At 44.6% G+C, this 23,446-nt stretch overlaps 1 protein-coding gene across 1 annotated transcript; it reads right to left on the reverse strand.

Moving 5' to 3' along the window:
- Positions 1 to 11,933: 11,933 nt before the first annotated feature.
- On the reverse strand, positions 11,934 to 13,456 carry RPRM (reprimo, TP53 dependent G2 arrest mediator homolog). The gene has a single exon (XM_034786463.1). The coding sequence runs from the start codon at positions 13,019 to 13,021 to the stop codon at positions 12,692 to 12,694; it is 330 nt and encodes a 109-aa protein (XP_034642354.1). The 5' UTR covers positions 13,022 to 13,456; the 3' UTR covers positions 11,934 to 12,691.
- Between the last annotated feature and the right edge of the window lie 9,990 nt (positions 13,457 to 23,446).

Genomic DNA, 23,446 nt, shown 5'->3' on the forward strand with positions numbered 1-23,446 from the left:
TCTGCTCACTCCCAGCCTTTTTAGCCCCAGGGTGTGTCCTGGCAGCTGGGCCTCCAGAAGAGGGCAGCCAATGCCCGTACACTCAGTCACAGACAGCAATGACTATCAATCACAACTATGGCGATACTACCACCCAACTATAATGTTTGCCCTTTCCTTTTGTAGCTTTGCCTATGATTTTTTTATCCAAATTTGAAAAAATTCTAATTTTTGTTTTCTTCCATATGAAACCCTCCAGGCAGCTATATACATTATTATAGCAAGTAAATGGAGGGAAAACAAAACAAAATTTGAACGCACGGTAAGCAGCTGAAAATTATAAAATGAGAGTTTAATCATCAGGTTCCTTGGGATGCAATTCTCTCTCACACCATCAGGGAGGTAGAGTTAGAAACTGTGTCGCTTGCTCTTTCAGTAGCACGTGGGCTGTACAGAAATTAATCTGTGATCAAGGGCTCCTGCAAGCTGCCTGTCACCTTCACCATGCTGCTGTGCACCCTTATCTCCCTCTGAAGTAGGGGGAAACTCTTGCCACAGATAGAAGCATAGAACCATGTTAGGTTTGATGGGCCATTACATGTCCACAATCTGGATCCCAAGAGCTATATTCCATCTGAAATAGAAGCAAAAGGAAGAAATTTAACCCGATATTGATAGAGTAAGGGACACAGGAATGGTATATTGCTTTGTGTATTTTTCACATCGTGTTTTTATGTCACTTTTTTTCTGGGAACTAAAAATATTTTCTATAATTGTGGAATAGGTCCCATGTAGCTAGTGACCAAACTTCTGGGTACAGGGAGTGATGGATACTTTAAACTCTCCTTGATTTGTTTCTTCAAGAATTGAATATACTGTATTCTTCAGCTGCAAGTAAAATTTGTTGGCATTAAAAAAAAAAAAAAAAAAAAAAAGACAGTGTCGCCATAGCAATGAACCAACTCCTCACAAACTGTAAAGAAGGGGGTAAAATGGACGGCTGTTAGTGCCACTTCATTTGGATTTAAAGTCATTAGAGCAAGAAGAAGCTGGAATTCTAAAAGTTAAGTTTCTAAGTTTCACTTTTATGCTGTAGAATTGAAAATGTATTTGTTGCTTTTATGACAACAAAAAAATAAAATAAAATAAAAAGCCTTATTGCCACCAAATGTTCTGACAAGAACTTTAAGACTTACATATATTTTCTGCCATACAATAACGGGCTATTGACTGTGCAAAGGGAAATGAGAATAATAAAATAAGGAAATTTTCACTGTCTTTGAAACCATTTAAAAAAATTGTACTTGTAAATGTTCAGATTTGTCTACAGGGAATCAGACAGTAGCGCCAACTAATAGTCACTGGAATTTATATGGATGATAGTTTGCATAGTGCGCTGTCCTAGTAAATCTACAGGAAGTCTTTGCTTGTCTTATAATGAACTTACTTAGAGATGGAAGAATGTTTGTGAAATTTAAATGTAGTAGGCTGAAATGTTTCCCATAGGACTGAATAATATCTTCATTAAGAAGAGATGAGGGGACCAGAAAACCTTAACATTTTTTTCAAAGAGGAAGGAGGGAGAAGATAAAGCAATTACAAGATATAGAAAATGAAAAATGCAGAGAAGTAATGGTTGGTTAAATCTCTATTAAAACATAAAGTAATTATTCAGCTGTAGTTTTACTGTCTCAGATTCCTTTCCTCTAACTCCATCTTGGATTCCCCCCAATTGGGCTTTTGTCCTCTCCATTCAATTGAATCAGCTCTCAGGAAGGATTCAGATTATTTTCCTGGACAGATCTTTCGATCTCTGCTCCATCTTCTTCCTCCTTTTGACAGTGTCAATCAAAATGTCTCTCTAAATCTCGTATTCACTTGATGTTGTCATTGCTGGTTCTCCTCTTCTGTTTTCTTTGAAGGGGTTCTCCTTCCCCACCCCTTTTTGCACTATACACTTTGAGTGATCTCATCTGCATGCACAACTTCAACCACCATATTTATACTGAAACCTTTCAAATCACCCTTTCTGCTTATGACTTGCCTCATTCATCCAATCTTATACCACTATCTGCCACATTCTCCTTCCTGTCACTCAGGAAATTCAAGAGCTCTGACCTGTCATTCAGGTTCTCAGAATTTCCCACATTGACTACAGACTCCTTCTCATCTTCCTTGGTATGCCTGACACACACATTGCTCTTGTGCAATCCAGTCAAAAGGTGGCAGCTAAATTAATCTCTCTGGCCAGTTGTTCTCACTTCTTCTTTGAATCTGTCTACTAGACAAAAAGGAAATTATTGATATTTGGAAATGTTATGGAGGATGGATTGATAGAATTTGATGACTCCCCTTTTTTATCTGAGAAATCAGGCATGTATCCAAATCCGATTGCTTTTTCCTCCATAACATTTCCAAAATCAGACTTTGCTATATTTACATAGTGCTAACATTTTTATTCAGGCCAAGGTCCACTCATTCTTCAAAATCCTTTTCAAGACCCACCTTTTCTATGGTGCCTACAAGGAACCAGCCAGTTAATGATAGCTAGGTTATTGTGGATATCAAATTTCATTTATTTAATACCAAACAAACCAAAGATTTCAGATTAGCTGAGAACCATGAAGTTGTGCAATAGCTGACTTGTGCAACTGCATTTTCCTATTGTTACTCTTGTCCTCTTCACCCTTTCCTAATTTTCATGTCATTCACTTGTTGTAGCTTGTTTAAAACTAGAGTGTAAACTCTTTGGGGGCAGGGACCATGTCTTCCTGTGTGTTTGCAGTGGGATGGGATCCCTGGGATACACCTGTAACTGTGGGACTGCTGTGACCCCTTAACTCTCCAGCCTGGTCTGTCTCTCACAATGCTTTGCAAGTGACAAGCAGCAAATCTTTCTAGGTGCTGTTATCACCCAGCCACCAGTATGAAGTGGCACACCCAACTAAGTTGCATAAATGCTCTCCAAGCCACTCATGATCTATATGCAGGGAAACACCAGCATATCTCTCAAGCCTCCAGCCTTGCACCCCAGAAACACACAGTCTAACACGGCTCCAGACCTTCTCTTGAACAGTGCAAACTTATTAATTAGTTCACCACTTTGTCAAAGGACATTCACCAGCCTTTGTAATCTGAGCAGATTCCCCAAGCAGTTTTAGACAAACTCACTGGTAAGAATAAAACATATTAAAACAAGTTTATTAACTACAGAAAGATAGATTTTAAGTAATTATAAGTGGTAGGCATAAAGGTCAGAGATAGTTACCTTAAAAAAATAAAAAGTAAACACATATTCTAAATCATAAATTTCAGACTAAGCAAGATTTGAATCAAACAGCTTTTCTCACCACACTGGTTGTTGCAAGTAATTTACAGTTCTTAATACACTGGCTGAATTTCCTTCTCAGCCTGGGACCAATCTCCTCAGTTCAAAGTCTTTGTCTACTTTTCCCTGCATTCTTGTGCCTTCAATGAAGGTGGGGGAGGAGGGAGGTGATCTCATGATGCCACTGTCCCTTATTTTATACTCTCAATCCATGTCCCTGGAAAGATACTGGCCCAGGCATGTCCTGGTAGGCCTTGCTGAGTCACAGAGTTGAGCAATTCCCATTGTGTGGTGCTTGCACAAGTGTCTCTTACTGAATTGTAGATTTCTTGTTTACAATTCCCCTGCTGGTCAATGGTGGTTTAATGCCTGCCTGGGTATGGGTCACCTCCTTTGTTGTCACTGGAGAACTAGCAGTGGGTGACTCCTAAACTCATGACATATTTCAATAATGACTATATAGCAGAATATCATAATTCCATATACAATGGTGATACACATATTTTGACAGAACAATGAGTTTCAGCAGATCATGACCTTTCATATGGTATCTTACATGGCATGCTCTGTATGAAATATCACAACCACATACAAATGATGAATATGGGGGTTACAGGGTCACACACAGCAAGTAGCACTGTACAGTACAAGTACTGTATATAAAGCTATGTCTACACTTACGGTGGTGTGTAAAGCAGTGGTTCTCAAAGCTGGTCCGCCGCTTGTTCAGGGAAAGCCCCTGGTGGGTTTGTTTACCTGCCGCGTCCGCAGGTTCGGCCGATTGCTGCTCCCACTGGCTGCGGTTTGCTGCTCCAGGCCAATGGGGGCTGCGGGAAGGGGCGTGGGCCGAGGGATGTGCTGGTTACCGTTCTCGCAGCCCCCATTGGCCTGGAGTGGTGAACCACGGCCAGTGGGAGCCGCGATCGGCCGAACCTGTGGACGTGGCAGGTAAACAAACCGGCCTGGCCTGCCAGGGGCTTTCCCTGAACGGGAGGTGGACCAGCTTTGAGAACCACTGCTGTAAAGTACAGGCACTACACATGTGGACACAGCTTGCCTTTCACTGCAGCGCATAGCTACATTTGTCTCTATGGTGCATAGCTACATACTACAGTGAAAGGTTCTGGCAACTGGGAAGCAACAGGACACTACACTGCTATTTTTAGCAGTGTAGATGTGGGATGCACTGATTGGCCAGGTAGAGAGCCAGATAAGGTATACACCCTAGGGTTCAGGTGTATGGGGCACTCTACTCACTGAAGATGTGCCTCACCATCTGCACTGCTGTTTATATCCATGCTAGCTGGGTGTGCAGTGTCTGTACTCTACACACTACCATAAGTGTAGATCTACCCTAAGAGGTGGAGGGATGCAGTGGATACAATACTGGATTGGGATTCTTTACTTGGCTCTGCTATTGAACTGCTGTGTGACCTTGGGCAAGTCACTTTATTTCTCTTTGCCTCTGTTTCCCCATCCACCCTTTGTCTGTTTTGTCTATTTAGATTGCATGTTGTTCAGGAAAGGGACTATGTCTTTGCACAAAGCTGAACATGATGGGCCCCCGATCCGCCTCTAGGCCAGGAGTGGCCAGCCTGAGCCTGAGAAGGAGCCAGAATTTACCAGTGTAAATTGCTAAAGAGTCACAGTAATATATCCGCAGCCCCCCATCAGCTCCACCCACCCCCGCTCCCAGTGCCTCCCACCCACTGGCAGCCCTGCCAATCAGCACCTCCCACTCCCAACCCACACCTCCTGATCAGCTGTTTCTTCATGTGCAGGAGGCTCTGGGGAGGAGGGGGAGGAGCGAGGGCACAGCAGGCTCAGGGGAGGGGGTGGAGTGGGGCCTGTGGCAGAGCCAGGGGTTGAGCAATGAGCACCCCCTGGCACATTGGGAAGTTGGCGCCTGAAGCTCCAGTCCCAGAGTCGGTGTCTATACAAGGAGCAGCATATTAACATCTGAAGAACCGCATGTGGCTCTGGAGCCACAGGTTGGCCACCCCTGCTCTAGGCCCTACTATTGGTAGTGAGGTCTGCTAGTAATAATAGCATAATGGGGCCCCAACCCTAATTGGCATCTTTGGGTACTACCATAATACAAGTCTTAATTCTAGAGGAAGGACTTTGGAGCAGAGACAAGGGTACATTTGTGGTGATACAGTTGCTGTGGGGAAAGTGGAGAGGAGAGACTGAGTTTGAAGTGGAAAGCAAGGCTGAAGCAGAAATTGGGGCATGGCAGTAGAGGCCCTGGCAGATGTGACAGTGTGCATATGGCAGAGAATATGTGTTGATGGGTTAGCAGAAGCAGAGAGGGAGAATTTCAGACAGTTATGAAGGCAAGGGCTTGGCAGAGTGGGAAGAGCAGTAGAGAGAGTGGGATAAGGGAAATTGGCAGTAGGAAGTGGGTTTGGATCAGACAGTGTAAATGCATCATTCCCTTGGGATGAAATTAGGGTAATAATCTGCAGCGGATAATGGGACAATTCAAAGCTAGTAAAGGAGTGTTACACAAAGGTGATGCAGCATCCTACACTGCCCAAATGGAGCTGCAAAGTATTCAAAGAGCACAAAGTTTTCAGTGACTCTTTGCCCTAGAAATACTGTATGAGGGCTCCTACACCAGGGGAATGGCAGGGGACTTTGCTATTTTCAAATTTTATTATTATATCCTATAAGCATAAGAATTACTGCAGAAAACCATTGGGTCCATCTTGTCTAGGATCCTGTCTCCCACAGTGCCAGTGTCAAATGCTTCAGAGGAAAGAGCAAGAAATCCCATAGTGAACAGTTATGGAGTAATTTGCTCAGAGAGGAAGTTGCTTCCTCACCACTGTCAACTGGTAGTTGGATTATACCCTCGAGCATGAGGATTTATATCCTTTATAAAAACATTTTACCTTATCTGTTCTCATTATCTCTATGAAATCTCTATTTCTTTAAAAAGTCTTACTAAGATCTTTGGTTTCAGAGTAGCAGCCGTGTTAGTCTGTATCCGCAAAAAGAACAGGAGTACTTTGTGGCAATGAGTTCCACAGACCAATCATGCACTGAATGTATCAAAAGGATTTCTTTTATCTGGTTTAAAATTGCTGCATTCCAATTTCAATTTCATTAAATGGCCCCTTCTCCATGTATTATGAAAAGGATAAACAGGAGCACTTGATTTACCCTCTTTATAACATTCATTGTTTTAGATGCTTCTATGTCCCTTCTCATTAATTTCCTGTCCAAATGAAACTCTCCCATTCTTTTCAATCTTTCCTCATGTTGAAGTTTTTCCAGTTCTAATACAGAAAGGAGAAGGGGGCAGAATTTCAGAGGATTGTGCAAAGGATGTTTGCTAAGGCATGGAGCCCAGCTCTTTGCACGCCAGCATACAGGGAGGTTGGGCATTGGTGGGCCAGAGGAGAAGTGGGGGTAAGATCTGAACTTCTGCAGCTGTTCTTTTCCTTTTTTCCCCACAGAGGGGGCTGTGTTTAAAGTTGCAGTGACTACAGCAGCTTCAGGGTACTGGTACCAGGGGAGCAATTGACAAAGCGCCCTAATGCAGTGGAAATCAGGAGAAACAGAATTATCTAAAATATTCGCTCCCACCCCCACCAAAAAAAAGGACTGCCAGCCACTGGCCACATATGAAGGTGTGAAGAGGAATAGATCTTGTTTGAGGATATTTTTGAGGTGACCAGTGGGAAATTTAGGTTCCTAGTGGACAGCAGGTCTAAACCTCAATTGTGGAGAGGTCACCATTGCTCTTGAATACAAAATAACTGAGACATATGATGTTCCTTGAGGCTTCTTTAACTATACTAGTCACCTGGAGTCATGGTGTGCTGAAATCAATGGATCTTTCAATCAGCAAAATCTGTTTATGCATGCACCAAAAAATAATAATAAAATAAAAAGAGAGAGAGAGGTGTTCTTTAATGATTCATGATAGATACTGTGGACTCAAACTCAATGTTTTAAAATTTTCTCAACTAAAGATCAATACTAAAATGTGTTCTCTATACTTACATAACATAACTATTTTATTGGGAGAAACCATTTCATTATGATTGGTTAAAGCTCTCCAATCCAATAAAAAAAAAGTACTCAATATATTGGATATATTAAATGATCTATGAGTCTATCATCACTTTAAGTGATAAATATGATAATACCCATATGCCTTTATAATTTAGCTGAGCCTGTCACTTACAATAAAGCCTGGTTTATTAACTACAAATAGACAACACTAAGGATCCTACACTCCTTATTCAGGCTAACCTCCTTTTGGAATCAATGGGAATTTTGCCTAAATAGAAATGCATAACAAGACCCAGTGCTTGTATGTATTTTACCAGAAGAAGCATACATTTTCTAGATACTTAGTTTTCATTTGATTATTATTGCCCCTATAATATGGTGAGCATAAAATTAAAATTGCACAGCCATCTAGACAAATTTAGCCTGAGAACATTTAAATGGGGATATCTAAAAGCAATTGCAGTTGCTGGAGCTATCGTAATAAGTGTACCCATTTAATACACTGTGCAAAATGTTTCAATGTTTGATTCTTGTGTTGAGGGCTCATCACACATTGTAACCAGTTTTTAGAGAGAGGGTGAAATCTGTAATGATTCAGTGGTGTTTCAAAACCAGCATTCCATAGCTAGCTGCAAGGAAAGATGCAAAAGCCAAGTGAGACACAAAAGAGAAATGTGCTGTTAGTTGATAGGGAGGAAGGGGACATAATGGAATTTGTATAGGTTTTCTAAGGGCTCTGTTTTACCACAGAACTGAAGGAATTATATACGTAAGGAATCTATTTTCTGTTCTATCTTGTTTTGCACACATAAAGCAAATGTAAAAAATAAAGCCAAATTCCTCTCTGTTACTCCTGTACAACTCCATTTACTTTACCCTTCTTTTAAACAAAGCAAATTAGATATAGATATATCTCAAATCCAGGGGATGGCAAATAATCTGAATGTGGAGTGGAATAAAATTCCAATTCTCCTGCACGCTCCTGTAACTGTGTGAATTCTTTGGCATTGTGCTCTGTGAAACAACTGAAAACAGGCACCCAGATTGAAGTCCTAGGATAAAATCCTTGGCTCCATTAAAGTCACTGAATGAACATCAATGGGACCAGCATTTTTTATGTATAATAGAAAATTTCCTTCCAGGACCTTTATTCTGGTGCCAATTTTATATTTTGTTTCACTAAGTGCTAATACTTCTTTCTTTCTCCAAGAGCTTCATGTATTGGAAAATGAAAGGATGCAAGATTAACCTGGAGCTTGGGGGCTAAAGTACTTTGCTGCCATTAAAGCAACAAAACAGAAAGTGTGTGTGGGCTCTTGAGATAATCTTATAATTGAACTGTCACAGAACTCTTCTGAAATCTTAAACCAATTTTATTGTCAAATAAGTTAGCATTCCATAAAACATTAACAATGCAGTTAGGCAAGGTATCAGGGAAATAAATCATCTGATATAGTGCTGATATTATATCATGTGGTATTCCAACTAGTTACTTTTCCATAACCCATAATATTTTCTTAGAGGTGTGTTCTATGAGTTCACATGTTGTTGCTTGTTTGAAATCACAAAGGAGTAACTTCATGAATGAGATATTTCTAAATGCTCTCCTAAAACCTCCATTAGACTGAGGTGTAAAATGGTCTAAAGAAGCTACGTACCTTCTTCACATAGCTGACTGCCCATCAGTCTCAAGAGCTGCTGGTGCCCAAGTGTGTTTAGCAATGTCTAGAAGATAAGTAAGAGTTGGGAAATAAATGATTTCCTCCATAGTAGAAGAATGGAGGTGATTGTAGTTATCAGAATCTCGGCGTAAATTAGTTTGGGGGACAGTTATTTGTGTCTGGTTCAGAGACATATTTCCCCTCAGTTTCCTTTTCCTTCTGACTAGCCATTGATACTCAAGAAGCATAGACAATAGTGGGATATTCTGTGCATTTATAACAGGGGTCGGCAACCTTTCAGAAGTGGTGTGCCGAGTCTTCATTTATTCACTCTAATTTAAGGTTTCGCGTGCCAGTAATACATTTTAACGTTTTTAGAAGGTCTCTTTCTATAAGTCTATAATATATAACTAAACTATTGTTGTATGTAAAGTAAATAAGGTTTTTAAAATGTATAAGAAGCTTCATTTAAAATTAAATTAAAATGCAGAGCTCCCCAGACCAGTGGCCAGGACCTGGGCAGTGTGAGTGCCACTGAAAATCAGCTGGTGTGCCACCTTTGGCACCGATGCCACAGGTTGCCTACTTCTGATTTATAATATGTGAAGTCCTCATGGCTTCTCTGGGTTTCTGCTGGGATTAATGCTAGGGAAGAATTTAGGCAAGAAACAATGAACAAAAAATTCAAACACAATTTCCAAGTTGAAATGGTCATTATAAAGAGCTTAAGAAGAAGTCATGTACCAGTCACAAACATTTTGTTAGAGCTGGGGGCTTATTTTTTATAAAAGATCCATTGGTTGGGCTGGAGCCAGGTTTCTGGTATTCTGTCCAATTGATCAGTAAATCACCTACTGCTGATGTTTTGTTTTGTTACGAGAATAGAGGTTTTTCATCTTTTAGATTTTCAATGGTGGAAATGTTGTGGCTTCTGGAAGAGATTAGTCAATAGTATGTTACTCTTAAAGTGTTTATGCGTCATAAACACAGTTGAATGGGGCCATATCCCAGATGTTTCATGACGCTACTGTACCATTTGCAACTCAAGTTATTGGCCACACTGTCTAGATGTGATGTTTCAAATGAGTAAACTTTATACATTCAGAGTTATTGCTTCTGTCAGCCCACTGCATTGCCAGCTACAAAAAAGAAAGGTGAATTAAGGAAAAGATTGAGTTGTGACTAAAGTTCTTGCCAATGTCTCATTTGAAAGATCTCAGTAACGTGACTTTACTTTGATTCAATAACAAATTCAATAGCACATTTATTCCAGAGGAAGCAGGCAGATCTGTTCCTTGTCTTTCCTTTAAATGCAGTGAATGAATGAGTGCATGGTCGAGCTGCAGGGAATTTTCTGCTTGTGGTTTGAGTTGAACTGTGTAAATTCTGTTTCTTGCTTCATTATTTATCAGTATATTATTCATAGTGGAACTATAGTCTCAGAACCTGTTCAATTTCATCCTCTCTTAACTTGATTGTGCATTTTGTATTTAATAAATATTACCTTGATCAACTGAAGCAGGAACTTTTTAATAACTTGATTGAGACAATAGACCTGGTCAAATCAGATGTCTTTTTTGATGAGCCTTTGATGGATCAAGCACCATTTTAAAAACTTTTTAAAGAAAAGTCTAAGAAAAAAATAAAATGGTCTGCTTGCATATTGGAATTTAAAATAGCAGTCAACAAAGTCTTGCTTAAATATTTTGTACGTCAGTGACAGAGACACTTGGCTTTCAGACAGGTTGCTGAAGTCTTTTTGCATGCCTTCTATCAGTGACAGCATTTATGCCAGTTTTACTTCTAGAGGAAATGCAGATGTATTGATTTACCAGTAGCAACTAGTCCAAGCCCCTAGGGATTTGATAAACCGGCATGCAAAACTCCACATAGAAGGATGTTCTCTTATCCTTTTAAAGGAAATAAATACACTGAAGACTCAAAACCTTTTAGTGTGTAGTTTTTACCCTAAAGGAATGTGACCATAATGAGGCACTTTTCAGTCAGGATTTTATCTAATTTTTTGAAAATATTCTGGGAAACACACACACACACACACACACACACACACACACACACACACACACACACACACACACACACACACACACACACACTCTCTCTCTCTCTCTCTCCCCCTCCCTCCCTCCAAGCCGTAAACTCGGGCTATAGCACCGATCCAAGGCTAGAACCAATGTGTCATGAACCAAAGCACATTTCTGGCTCTTGGCACGACTCCAGCATTTAGAAGCTGTTTAAGTGCTGATCTTACTTTTAGATTGGCACACAAAGCCTTAATCGCCCTTATTTGTCATTATTGCTAAAAAGGAATTTTTTAAAAAAAGCAAAATAAAACGGAAGATTCCTGAGTTGCAAAGACGAGGTACTGGACATGTATATTTCAGTCTAAATCGACTTGCCACGGACAGCGATTCAGTCGATATTTTTTCATCAAAGTTCCCTTTCTAAAAATAGTTCTAGTAGTGATGACTACTAGCAGATCACTACTCCTCACTTTTTATTAGCTGCGTAACATGTTTTCCATGGTGGATCATATCGTGGCAGACGCGTATCCTTTCTCCCAGCTCCTTCCTAACACCTGAGGACGAGCCTTGAAATTACACTTGATTGAAACTGACCTCAGTTTTGTTGAATTACTTTAATCCCACTGCCCTCATAAACGGTTGGAAAAGAAATATAATTGCAAAGGAAATGGCATTGCCTCTAGATTATCGCGGTGTTGCAATAGTAGAATTTCTTGTGTTTTCTAACATGTCTTATCCCCTTTCTCCCCCCCCCCCCCCGTAACCGTTTTTTCTGCTGAGGAGCAAAGAGCTATCAAAGTGCAGAACAGATGCTGTATTCCTTCCTGCAGACCTCTTCAGCTAACTTCATCGTTGTTTGTGGAAGCGCAAAAGGACTACTGAGACCGCAGAGTCTAAAAGTTTAAGATGTATTTATTAAAGCAAATGAAACCAGAAAAACCAGACCAAGACAGTTCCCGCCCGAGCGCTTTTCGCTGTGTAAACCGTGCAATTCATATAGACAAGAAGCGAGGGCTCAGCCTTCAGGCTCGCCGGCTCCCGCGGGCGCAAGAGGGACTCGGACCCTGGCTACAAAAAACGCTACAGTAGAAAGACAACTTCAAAACATTCACATGGTGGGTGTTAGTGTTATTTGTTTAGAGGCAACGAACTGCCAACCCGCGTCCCACCGAGCCAGCGTCCTGGCTGTTATCAAACGTATGAAAAACCGTGGAAGGAAAATCTCTAAAACAGGAATTAACACTTGACAATCGGCATTTCCTTCCCACCCCCACCCCCCTGTTTTAAATCAAGCGGCAAAGTGCGTTACAATCACTATATACAAGGCGCTCCAAGAGGCTCAGCTCTGGCCCTGTAACACACACAAGAGACAGACGCGCCCTGACTGCCTGGCTGGGGCTGTGTCCTTCCCCCCCAGCCGCCCTGCTCAGGAGCCGCGGGAGAACCGGGGCTTGCATCGGAGCGTCCCCGGGTAGCAAGCGGTCGCAGAGCCCCCAAGCCAGCAGCGGGTCCCGAGGCGCCTCCGCTCCCCTTCCCGGGGTGGGGCTGGCCCCCTCGGACAAAAGGCACCCGTGGCCGCTGCAGCAGCAGCGAGGGCCTGCGGAAAGTGCCACCTGTTTCCTGGCCGGATCCTCAGCGGGAGGCACTTGCTGTCAGTAGGGCCTGACCACCACCGCCTCCACCTCTTTGGACGGTCTCCGGTCCTTCACCAAGAAGTTGATCATCCCCTCGGACTTGATGAGCAGGTTGCAGCCCAGGAAGAAGATGCCGAAGACCACGGTGAGCGAGAGGACGCACATGACCGCGATCTGCACCACCCGCATGATGTAGAGGCTCCTCTCGTCCGGGCCGGTCACCACGAAGCCGTTGTCGGTCACCACGGAGGCCTGGGTGCAGCAGCCCAGGGCCCGCTCCAGGGAGTCACTGCTGTTGGCGAAGAAGAGCCCCGCCGCCTCGGTCTGATTGCCCAGCGAGGCGTTCATGGCCGGCCGGGGGAGTGGGCGCGGGCGCGGATGCGGACTGGAGGAGCGCGGAACAGGTGGCCCCGAAGACCAGCCCGGAGCGCCTCATGCAGCAGCGGCGGCTCGGCAGAGCAGGAGGGAGTGAGCGGCTGGCCGGGGCGCGGGGTGAGGGCCAGGCAGCGGCGGCTCCAGGCGAGTTCTGCGCTCCCCCCCAAGCTCGCAGGAGCCGCCTCCTTCTGCTCGGCTGGGGCTGAGAGAACTTCTCTGCCTGGGCAGCCACTCGCCGGGGGAGGTGTTCGCTGCTCCTGCTGCCGAGGGGAGAGCGCCCCTGCCCGGCTGCTGCAGGCAGGAAGGGCGGGCAGCTGCTGCTGGAGTCACAACACCCTCCGGCACTCGCCTTGTCATTTGATGACTCGGAGATTTGTTTTTTAAAGGGCTGTCGGTCTCTCAGCGGGGGCGGGGGGGGATGTGACAGGCCAGCGGGAATGATGACTTGGCTGCTGCACTGCCTCCTACACTGCTGGGAAGTTTGTTAAGAAAGATTCCACACCCCCCCCAAAGCCAGCACCCCCTGCGCTTCCTGGCACAAAGCAACCCCAAAAGCGCGACACTGGCACCTGTATCCTCCTGGTCCGAGCTAATTTTTGGTTGCATCACACCTGGTATTCCCATCCGTCCCTTAGTTTTAAGGTCTAAATTTAGTGCATCTGCAGCTAATAGCAGTGATACTTTGTCTCTATTTTGATGGTGCAATTTCTGTGTGTGTGGCCAACATTTGTCAGGTTCGGGGAAAATCTGATTACTACATCTAACCCTTTGTGGCGCAGTTGCATAGGGACACAAGCTCTGGATTTATATGTGCAGCAGGAGTGGGTGAACATCTTCTCTATTCAAGCAGTGGAATTTGGCTGATTGAGAAACAAATAAACAAACCGTGGCAGGTTCTAGCTTTTTGCAGCACCTTTGTTCTGGGATGCATTGATGGGCAGTATTGTTGGGTTTTTAGGTGTAAGATGAGCATCTACATTTCCTCTCTATTTATGCAAGAGATTTAGGAGGATTGAGGCCAAAAATTGGCTGGATCGATCAGGATGCACAAGCAAGGGGGTTTGCTGTGCTCTTGTGTTGAGATGCATCATGATCTGGATTATATTGGCACAGTAGGAGTGTCTACATGTGCTTTATTTACACGGATCCAAATGTCAGGTGCAGTTTTTGCTGTGTTGTGGTACCAGGATGTATGATCATTTAGGGTTTTTTGGGTGCAGTAGAATGACTAGATATGTGCTTTATTTTGGCAGTTTAATTTCAGGGCTTGGATATAAAATCAGCCAGATCTTTTAACCAGACTCATTTATTAGCTGAAAATGCAGGTGCCATATGGCTGCTTGTGTCTGCAGTAGCCACCTGTCTCCCTTTGCTCCACTCAGCTGCTTCTAAACAGCAAAGTGCTAAGGTCCCATGAAAGTATCCATAGTTAGAAATCTTTGGAAATATTTTTGTTGTACAAAAGTATAAGCACATTGCAGGCTGCTGGCAGTTGATTCTCCTGAAATCCTAAAGAGCAGCTAAATAGTTTAGCAGGATCCTATGCACCATCACTTATGGTGCCATTAGAGATGTAGACCTAATTCTGTATTCCTCTTCCTTGCTTTCTTGAGAACTGTGTATTTGGGAGCCAGAGATCTGAACCATTTCACATTACACTTCATGTGGATTTGACTCAAAAATTGACCTTATGTCAGTCTGAATGAATGGCTAAACTGAACAGATTAATTGTCTTTTATGTCTTACTTCCCCAGTAAAGGGTGAGAGTGGTAATAAGGAATTGCATCACCAAACACACAGATATATAAACAGAATCTGTTTGTCATGAAAAAAGCCAGCAAATGTAGAATGAGCAGGCTGAATTAAATACCTTTCTGTCTTGTACAACATGGGCTAGCCCTAGGACAACACTCTGGGCACTCTGGAAATCTATGCCTCGAGGAGAGAATCTATCACACTTGTGTGCAGCCTGCCTTTTGGATCTGCAGTGATGTTTCCCGACTCCGGGAATAAGATAGGGTTGGAGAATGGCAATTCCTGCTGGTGTCAACCACGGTACCAGAATTAGTGTTGCCTTACATGAGAAACAGTGAGCATGATAAATGGAGGGACAGCAAATGGATCCAAGACAACAGGAATGCATCCACTGCTAGAGCCTGTTGGGTCTATCTCCAGCTGTACAATTTATCCAGCTGGCTGAAAAGTTGGGTTTCAAGAAGTTCACTCCCAAGGGTCCCAAATAGCAGGGACTCTTAGTTTTGCATATGTTTGCATATTTTCTTGCTGTAGATCCAGTATCCAATAATGTGATTGATTTACTGTCAGCTGCTGTAATTTTCAAACCTGCAATCTCCTCTGCCTGAATTTAAATTTAGTTCTTGAAACAGCTACCAAAATCTACTTGCTAGGGCTGTCCGCTATTGAGAGTAAGTACTGACTGTGTAATTGATCTACAGAATGGTTGGTATGTTGTCTGTGCAACAGGTTACACAATCAAGTGGTCTGTCTTTGTCAAATTGTGAATAAGTCTACAACAAGTTCCAGGCAATTAATATGGAGGGATGAGTACTTCTGAGCCTCCTTGTGGCCAGTGCAATCCCTAAGCTAACATCAGACTATCACTAAATGCTGAAAGAACCTAAATATAACCCCCTTCCTCATTCCAGGCCTGCACTGGCACTTCCTCTAAGCAGAGTTTGCTGATGTTCCAAAGTCTTTCCTGAGACCACCAAGATATCGTCTGTCTCTGGAACTCTTGCCACATAGGCTCACCTGCATTCTAGGAATTCCTTGGCAAGCCATAAGGGACATCTATAATCCTTTCCTTGGGCCCCTATCAGACCTATCTATATATGAAGTCCTGAACTGGATGAGTTCTGATGTCATTCTCACAGATGGGATAGGATGAGGTCATTTTGTTTTCACTGCTGGATACAAACCACCATATTAATACGAATCAATGAGAAGGCTGATGGTCATTTTATCTAGTGAATATTGCGGGAAGATACAAAATCTTCAGAAGAGGAGCCAAAACCCCATGTGATTCTTAGCTCAACACCTGATGCCACCAGGCTTCTAGACAAGCTTTGTGGAGCACCCCTTAATAACCAGATTGTTTCATGGATCATCCTCTCTCCTGTGTGTAATTCTCTGTGTGTGCACCATCTCCACTCCCAGTCAAGATGGCATTGCATCTCCACAGCAGTTAGAGCAATGGATTATTTGGAAAGTATTTAATGTTCTTTTAGCTTTTTGAAAAATGCTATTTAATAGCTGGGAATGAGGAGAGCCAGAACCCTATGCCAAGTCAGCACCCTTTGGACCATTATCAAGTACTTCATGGATGAGGTAGTTTGGGAACTACTGCTATAGCACTTTCCATATGACAAACTCAATGTAATGAATTAATTCCATGACAATATGAGGTGAAGGTAATGTTGTTATCCTCATTTTACAGATGGGGACATTGAGGCACAGTGAGGCTGTGATTTACCTTGGGTCACACAAGAAATGGAAAGAGAAACCAGATAAGATAACTCCTAATTCTGTACTTTGTGCCCTCTGACATTAAAATTTGTTCTAAGGTTTTCTTCTATGGTGGAGTGGCAAAATAGAGAAAGAGTTATTACCGTAAACAAACAACAAATCCTATATTCCATACATTTTGTTTTAGATTGTAATTTAATGCCAGAATTAAGGCAGGATGTACAATTTCACCTCTGTAGAATTACTATAGTTTTTTAATTCTTATTTTGAGTTTAGCTTTTAAAATCTGCTGGATTTGAAAAACAAATATAGAGCAGCTTTGAACATTGAAGTGCAGGTGATCTGTCTTCTGCAATCAAACAATCTTCTGCAGTGCTAGGAGAGCCAGACTTTTCATATGTGCAGTGACAGGTGGTTGCTTAGTACTAATGTGTAGAGAAGCATGAAAATGGTAATTTCTGTTCTCTGATCCAGTCTCATTAAAATACATAAGCAGAGGAGAATCATTGTCAGACCTCCAAAAAAGTCCCGTTCTTATACTTGAGGATTTAAAATACCAGAAATAAATTACTTTGAGTAAACCAGTAACTGAAAGAGCCAAAAACAAAACATTGACCCCTTCTTAAAACTTTCATTTAGAGTACTTGCATGAATTTCCATTAGTGACAAATCTAGCTTGAAACCCATCTTATAAGTGTTGATGTAATGATTAACCAATAAATAACCCAACTGATGAAATATTAACCAAATTATCCTGCAGCAGTTTCGTTGATGCTCAGTTTCCAAACTTATTGCACTATAGCATTTCACTTTTCATTCTGAGTTGTTGCTTTCCTTGCTAGACTTCAATGCAGTAAGCCCTGTATAGTTAGAGAAAGGCATTCCAGTCTATTTTCATTCACTTTAGTCATTAATTTACTTTTGTGCTGAGTCTTGCTATGATTTGTTTCAACCAAAATATGAATTGTGGTGTTTAGGGTTTTGTTTGTTTTTGCAAAGGGACAATTGGATCAGTAATTTTTATGAGGATTTTTTTGACACATCAAAAGCTTTTAAATATTTTAATGACAGTTTTTTGTATAAGTAAGAAATGGGGAAAAGTATAAAGTTCAAGTTTAGTACAATAGGAGCCTTCGATGATGAAGAAAAATCAAGTCAAAGTTTAAAAAAAAAAGTTTTGATATGTGCTAATATATTTCCTTCCCTCTGTGGATCTGAAAACAGTTTTCCAAACACAAATTAAGCTTTACCAACAACCCTATAATATAGGAACATATTCTCATCTGAAGCTATTTGGAAAAAAATTATGAAAATATTTTCATAAAAAATGGACATTTTTTACTCACTTTTCTGACCATCTTCATTATTACCCTCATTATACAGATGCTGAAACTCCAACTCAGGGAAGTTGGTCATTTACTCAAGGTCACTGTGATGACCACCCCACACAAAGCTTGAAGGGATTAAGGTGGCTAGGTAGGCCAAGGTTTCACCTGGAGGAGGAGTAAGGATTGATTAGAGATGAGGCTCAGTTGGACAGGAACAGGAGTGGCCTGTATAAAGCACAGCTATGGGCTGCAGGGAAGTAGTCTCTCCATAGCAGGTGTGTTTGGGGCTGCAGAGGCAAGTAGCCTCCAATTATTCCCTGGGATGAGAGAGTTTGGGCTGGCAAACCCGGGGGGAGCCCGAATGTACGGGAAGGCTCTGGGAAAAGGCAGTAAGGTCCAGATGGTACAGGCCTTGGGTGCTGACTAGGGGGCCCCTGAGCTGGAACCTGATGTAGAGGGCTGGCCTGGGTTTCTCTACCAGCTACTGGGGAAGTGGCTCAGACCAGGCAGTGGAGGGCAGACTGCCTGAGACAGTTTGCTCCCAAAGATTCTGATACCCTAAAAGGGGACCACTATAGTGACGTGGCCAGAGGACCAACTCATGAAGAGCTGTAGCTCTTGGAGTGAGAAGGGCCACAGGGTGAGAAAGGATGACAGGTGGAGAGACCACCAGAGGAGGGTGCAGCACCTGAAAGGAGCTAATCCCCAGAGCGGCCAGCAGGAGGTGACCCTAGTGTAAGTGGACCCTGTGACTATCAGTGCAAGTGACTGTCAGGAAGAGAACTCAGAGTCCTCACTCCTATATCCATAGTCTAAACATTGGTGTTGAGGGAGTAAAGGCCCGGCCCGAGTGTCCTTCTGCACTGGCAATCTGTGGGTGTTGAAATAGCCCCTTGGGGCTGTGATGGCTGGCCATAGGTTAGAGAAGGGCTGAAATTGCTCTAAGTCACAGTGGTTCTCAAACTTTTTTTTTTCACGGACCATTTGAAAATTGCTGAGCGTCTTGGGGGACCACTTAATGATCTTTCCAAATGTTGTTTGTTACTGTTAGCTAACTCCTGTAAAGGGCTTTGGATAAAAGCACTATCTGTTTAAAAAAAACTTTCTAATTAACATTTTTTGGTTCTACAAATAAAAGCACACAACTCATTTTTTAATATCCGTAGTCTTACCTTTCTAATGTGATGGATGTGTCCTCTCTCCCCTGCCGCAGTAGCCCCCAAACTGTAGCTGGGAAGGAGGGGGGTCTCTCACGCCACAGCAGCTACAGAGTGGAGGCTGGGAAGGAGTGGGGTATCTCCCATGCCACTAGGGTGACCAGATCACCCAAGTCAAATATCGTGATGCGGGGGGCGGGGCAAAAAACAAAAAAAACCCACCCTTCCTCCACAAGCGCTGGAGGGAGGCCCGGGAGACGGAGGGGAAGCACGGGGCCAGGGTGAGTGAGAGTCCGGCCTGGCCCCGAGCAGCCAGGACTCAGTTGAGTGGTAGGGAGAGTAGGGGGGCGGCCCGCGGGACCAGGCGGCGGCTGTTCTCCCCCCCGGGCAGCGGGACTCAGGAGCAGCCGCTGCTGCAGCTCCCACTGCCACAGGGGGAGGAACCGGCCTATGGCCAAGCTCAGCGGCTACGGCTGCGGCTCTGGCACCCGGGCCTGCTGGGGGGACCCAGCAGTGCGCACGCTGCGCCCAGCCCAGCCCCTGGCCAGTCGCCTCTGGGCTGCTGCCCAGCTGGTGCTATCCCGCGGCGGCCCCGGAGTGGGGGCAGCAGGCCCCAGCCCCCCCCATCCCGCTTGGGTCCCGCAGGGGAACAAACGGGGTTGCCGATGCCTCCGTCCCGGGGCCGCCACGGGATTGCACCAGCTGGGCAGCAGCCCAGACGTGACTGGCCAGTGGCTGGGCACAGCGTGCGCACTGCTGGGTCCCCGCAGCAGGCCCGGGCCCGGATGCCAGAGCCGCAGCCGCCGAGCGCCACGTGCTTGGCCGCTTCTTCCCCCCGCGGCAGTGAGAGCTGCAGCAGCGGCTGCTCCAGAGTCCCGCTGCCCGGGGGGGAGAACAGCTGCCGCCTGGTCCCGCGGGCCGCCCCCCTACTCTCCCTACCGCCCGACTGAGTCCTGCCTGCTCTGGGCCAGGCTGGACTCTCACTCACCCCAGCCCCGCGCTTCCCCTGTGTCTCCCAGGCCTCCCTCCAGAGCTTGTGGAGGGAGGAGGAATAGTGAGCCTGGGGAAGAGGCGGGGATTTGGGGAGGGAGCCAATGGGGGGGAGAAGGGGGCGGAGTCGGGGCGGGGGGGCGCGAGCACTTCTGGGCTCTGGAGCATTTCCTTGTTTGTCCAGTGTCCCGACTGCACATTGGTCGGGACATGGGACAAACAAGGAAATATCGGGACAGTCCCGATAAAATCGGGACGTCTGGTCACCCTACATGCCACAGCAGCCACAGAGCAGAGGCTGGGAAGGAGAGGGGTATCTCCCCTGCCACTGCAGCCTGGAGCTGGGGAAAGTTGCCTCTTTCTTTGTCTGTCGCAGCCCTGCACATTCCAAATCCCCCCCCACCTTCTCTTCTCACACCACTGCCCCCTCCCCCCTACACCCTATTCCCCCCCAAAGCCACCACCTCATCTTACATGTGCCAAGCCTGCATGGCTCCACTGATTAAGTGGGTGGCCTTTCATTCCCTTGTGTGCAGCTGCCCAGGTGTGCATCTTAGAGGGAACAATCTGTGGACCACTGGTGGTCCACAGACCACAGTTTGAGAACCTCTGCTCTAAGACCTCTGCTGGTGATTGGGCCAGCTGGTTCTAGGATTGGTGGAGAATAAAGGTAGTGCAAAGGCACTTTTGGTCCATCTTCAGCTACTCTTGCTCCAACTTAGATAAAACTCAGAATTGGTATTAAGTCTCTAACATCAGGATAGAAAGATACACCTAAAATCTAGATCAAGATGCAAAAGTTTCCTTTGAGATGAGTAGCAGCTCCAGTCAGAGAAGCTAATGAACTGAAAGATAGCAGTAAGAAACAGAAGACTGCGTTGTGCTATTCTTAAAAATAAAGTGTGATTTCTAGCTGTGGATTCATTATCCATATTCAAATAAAAGCGAAACCATGTTTTTGGGGGGCAAGATGATTTATTTTCTATTGTGTGGCATTTGTTGTTTGAGAACATTAAGGAAATAGATCAAAATCCAGAGTATATTTCAGGTCATGTAGTGACATCTAGTGTGTATAAGAGACAACATGCAGTACTAACTTATACACCGTGGGTTTTGAAATGAAAAACAGAGAAGGGACGCAATCTCACAACAGCTTCCGGAAATCTGAACTAATTATTGGCAGCAACAAGACAAAGTTGTGGTGTCACCTGATTACAATGTGACCATTACAAAACTGATCATATAAACAAATATTTGAGCCTGCCAGCACTAAACTAGAGATGACATCAAATTAACCTCAAAACTAATGGTCCTATAAGGTTAAACAACCAAATTTAGGCTGCCTCTTCTGCAAATGGGGAAATGAGGTAGCTAAGTGGGAAACCACTGCTGTGTACCTTTCTGAATTTCTCCAATATCTACTAGTGAGGGCATTCTGTACCAAAAAATTAAAAATTTTGCACACCATATTTTAAAATTCTGCAAGTTTTGTTTGTTAATAAATAAATGCAGAGGCTCCAGCATGGCAGTGGGGAGCACAGGCCATTAGCTGTACGAAGGTGGGAGATCACCCTACAGCCTCCCCACCCCCGGGACATGGACTCAGCGGTGAGTCTGTGCCCAATCATGACACTGCATAAGGCCTGAGCCTGCCCCAGAAACACCCTGGGGCCCTGATTCTCTGCACCAGGTGTGGGGCAGGCATGCTCAAAGAGGCAGGATCCAAGTATGGAGGGGCTCAGTATGAAGGGATCCAGGTGTGGGGTCAGAGGATTCTGTGTGGGACAATCAAGGTGCAGGCAGCTCTGTGGGGGGCCTAGGTGTGGGGGGGATCTGGATGCACAGAGGCTCGTTGGGCGGGGGGTGTTTCAGGTGCAGGCGCAATGGGACTCTGCAGGAGCTTCCAGGTGAAAGTGGTTGGGGCTCAGCGGAGGGGTCTGAGTGTCTCAGCACGGGGGTCTGAGTGCTGTGGGAGGGGGGTGGGGGTCTGGGTGCAGTTCTTTGGAGGTCAGTGACATGGGGTCAGGATGTGGGGGCTCTGGGTGGTGCAGCTGGTGTAGCATCAAAGTGGGGTTTTGAGTGCATGGACCTCAGTGGGTGGTGGTCTGGGTTCAGGGGTGGGGGTTCAGAAGCAGGGAATCTGGGTTCAGGAGGCTCCAGATGCAGGGGTTGAGGTTTAATGGGGTGGGGTTTGGGTATGGAGGACTAGGGGGTTCTGGGTGTATGGGGTGAGACTTGGCAGGCGTGTTTAGGTATAGGAGGTCCGGATGCGTGGGGGTAGGCAGATGGGGGAGCAGCTCCGTGTACAGTGACCCTCCCCCCACAGCTGAGGAACAATGGGGGCAGGAAGCAGGGAAGGATACTGAGTTTCCTGCAGCTGGGGGAGGTTTCTGGGGGTGAGTCTGACACAGCCCCAGTCATTCCTTGCAGGGGAAGAGGAAGTCTCATCCTCTCCCACCTCCACCCCACCCAGGACTAGCATCTGATCCCGGCTCAGGGTAGGAGCCACTGGCTGGGGTGTCCCCAGCCTTGTGGTGATTTACTTCTTTGCTGGCTGCCTGAAACAATGTACCTGCACAGCTTGGGAGTGGTGTGTGATTGCTCTTGCAGCTTCCCTTTGTTTCCCTGTCAGAAAGTCATTTTTCTGCAGGGAAGCAAAGAAAGCTGTGAGGTGGAAGGGAACACAACAAGAATTCTGCACACACGCAGTGGTGCAGAATTCCCCCAGGAGTAAATATCTGAGGACTTAGCACTCTGCATGTGCTTTGCAGCCACACTTATGGGTGAGTGGGGAACTTGGAATAATAAGTGCATATCTTCTCTGACCCAGCTGTAATTCATCTCATGTAAATTACATCTACCCTTGATAGGAGTACCTGCATCAGGCTCCATAAGGAACTGCAGCTAGGTCAAATAAAGGCCCTCATTAATGCTGTGTTGTCATTAATGCATGGTCATGTGTGCCAACAAATAGAATAGGGTCTGAATCTGAATTGAAGTAAAGGATGTTGACATAAACGATTGTTGAAAATATCTAAATGTACTGTGTGCATATACTGTGTGCCTATACAAATATATTTTATGTATCAGTCAGCTCCAGATTGATCTACACTTCCTGTCTCTTGCTCTTTTGTATTGCTAATACATTGCACAAACATTATTGTCACCATTTAAAAGAGTTGTATAATGTCAATCTTGTTATGTAGTTTGAAAAATTACCTGCCCTTTGTGCAGGTAATCTTAACCTAATCTGCACCAGCTGAATCATTGTCAACTCAGAGGGCTGCAATTTCACTTTAGTTTTTTGTACATATGTACCACATCTGAGAGTGCTGGCATATTGAGGGTACTATCTGTGATTAATACTGTAGGGTCATTGCACTGCATTCTGGTTAAAATTTGGATAATAAGATTTTAATATTGATTTATAATACAGA

Source organism: Trachemys scripta, chromosome 11 (genome assembly GCF_013100865.1).
Source record: "Trachemys scripta elegans isolate TJP31775 chromosome 11, CAS_Tse_1.0, whole genome shotgun sequence".
NCBI classification, from domain to species: Eukaryota; Metazoa; Chordata; order Testudines; family Emydidae; genus Trachemys; species Trachemys scripta.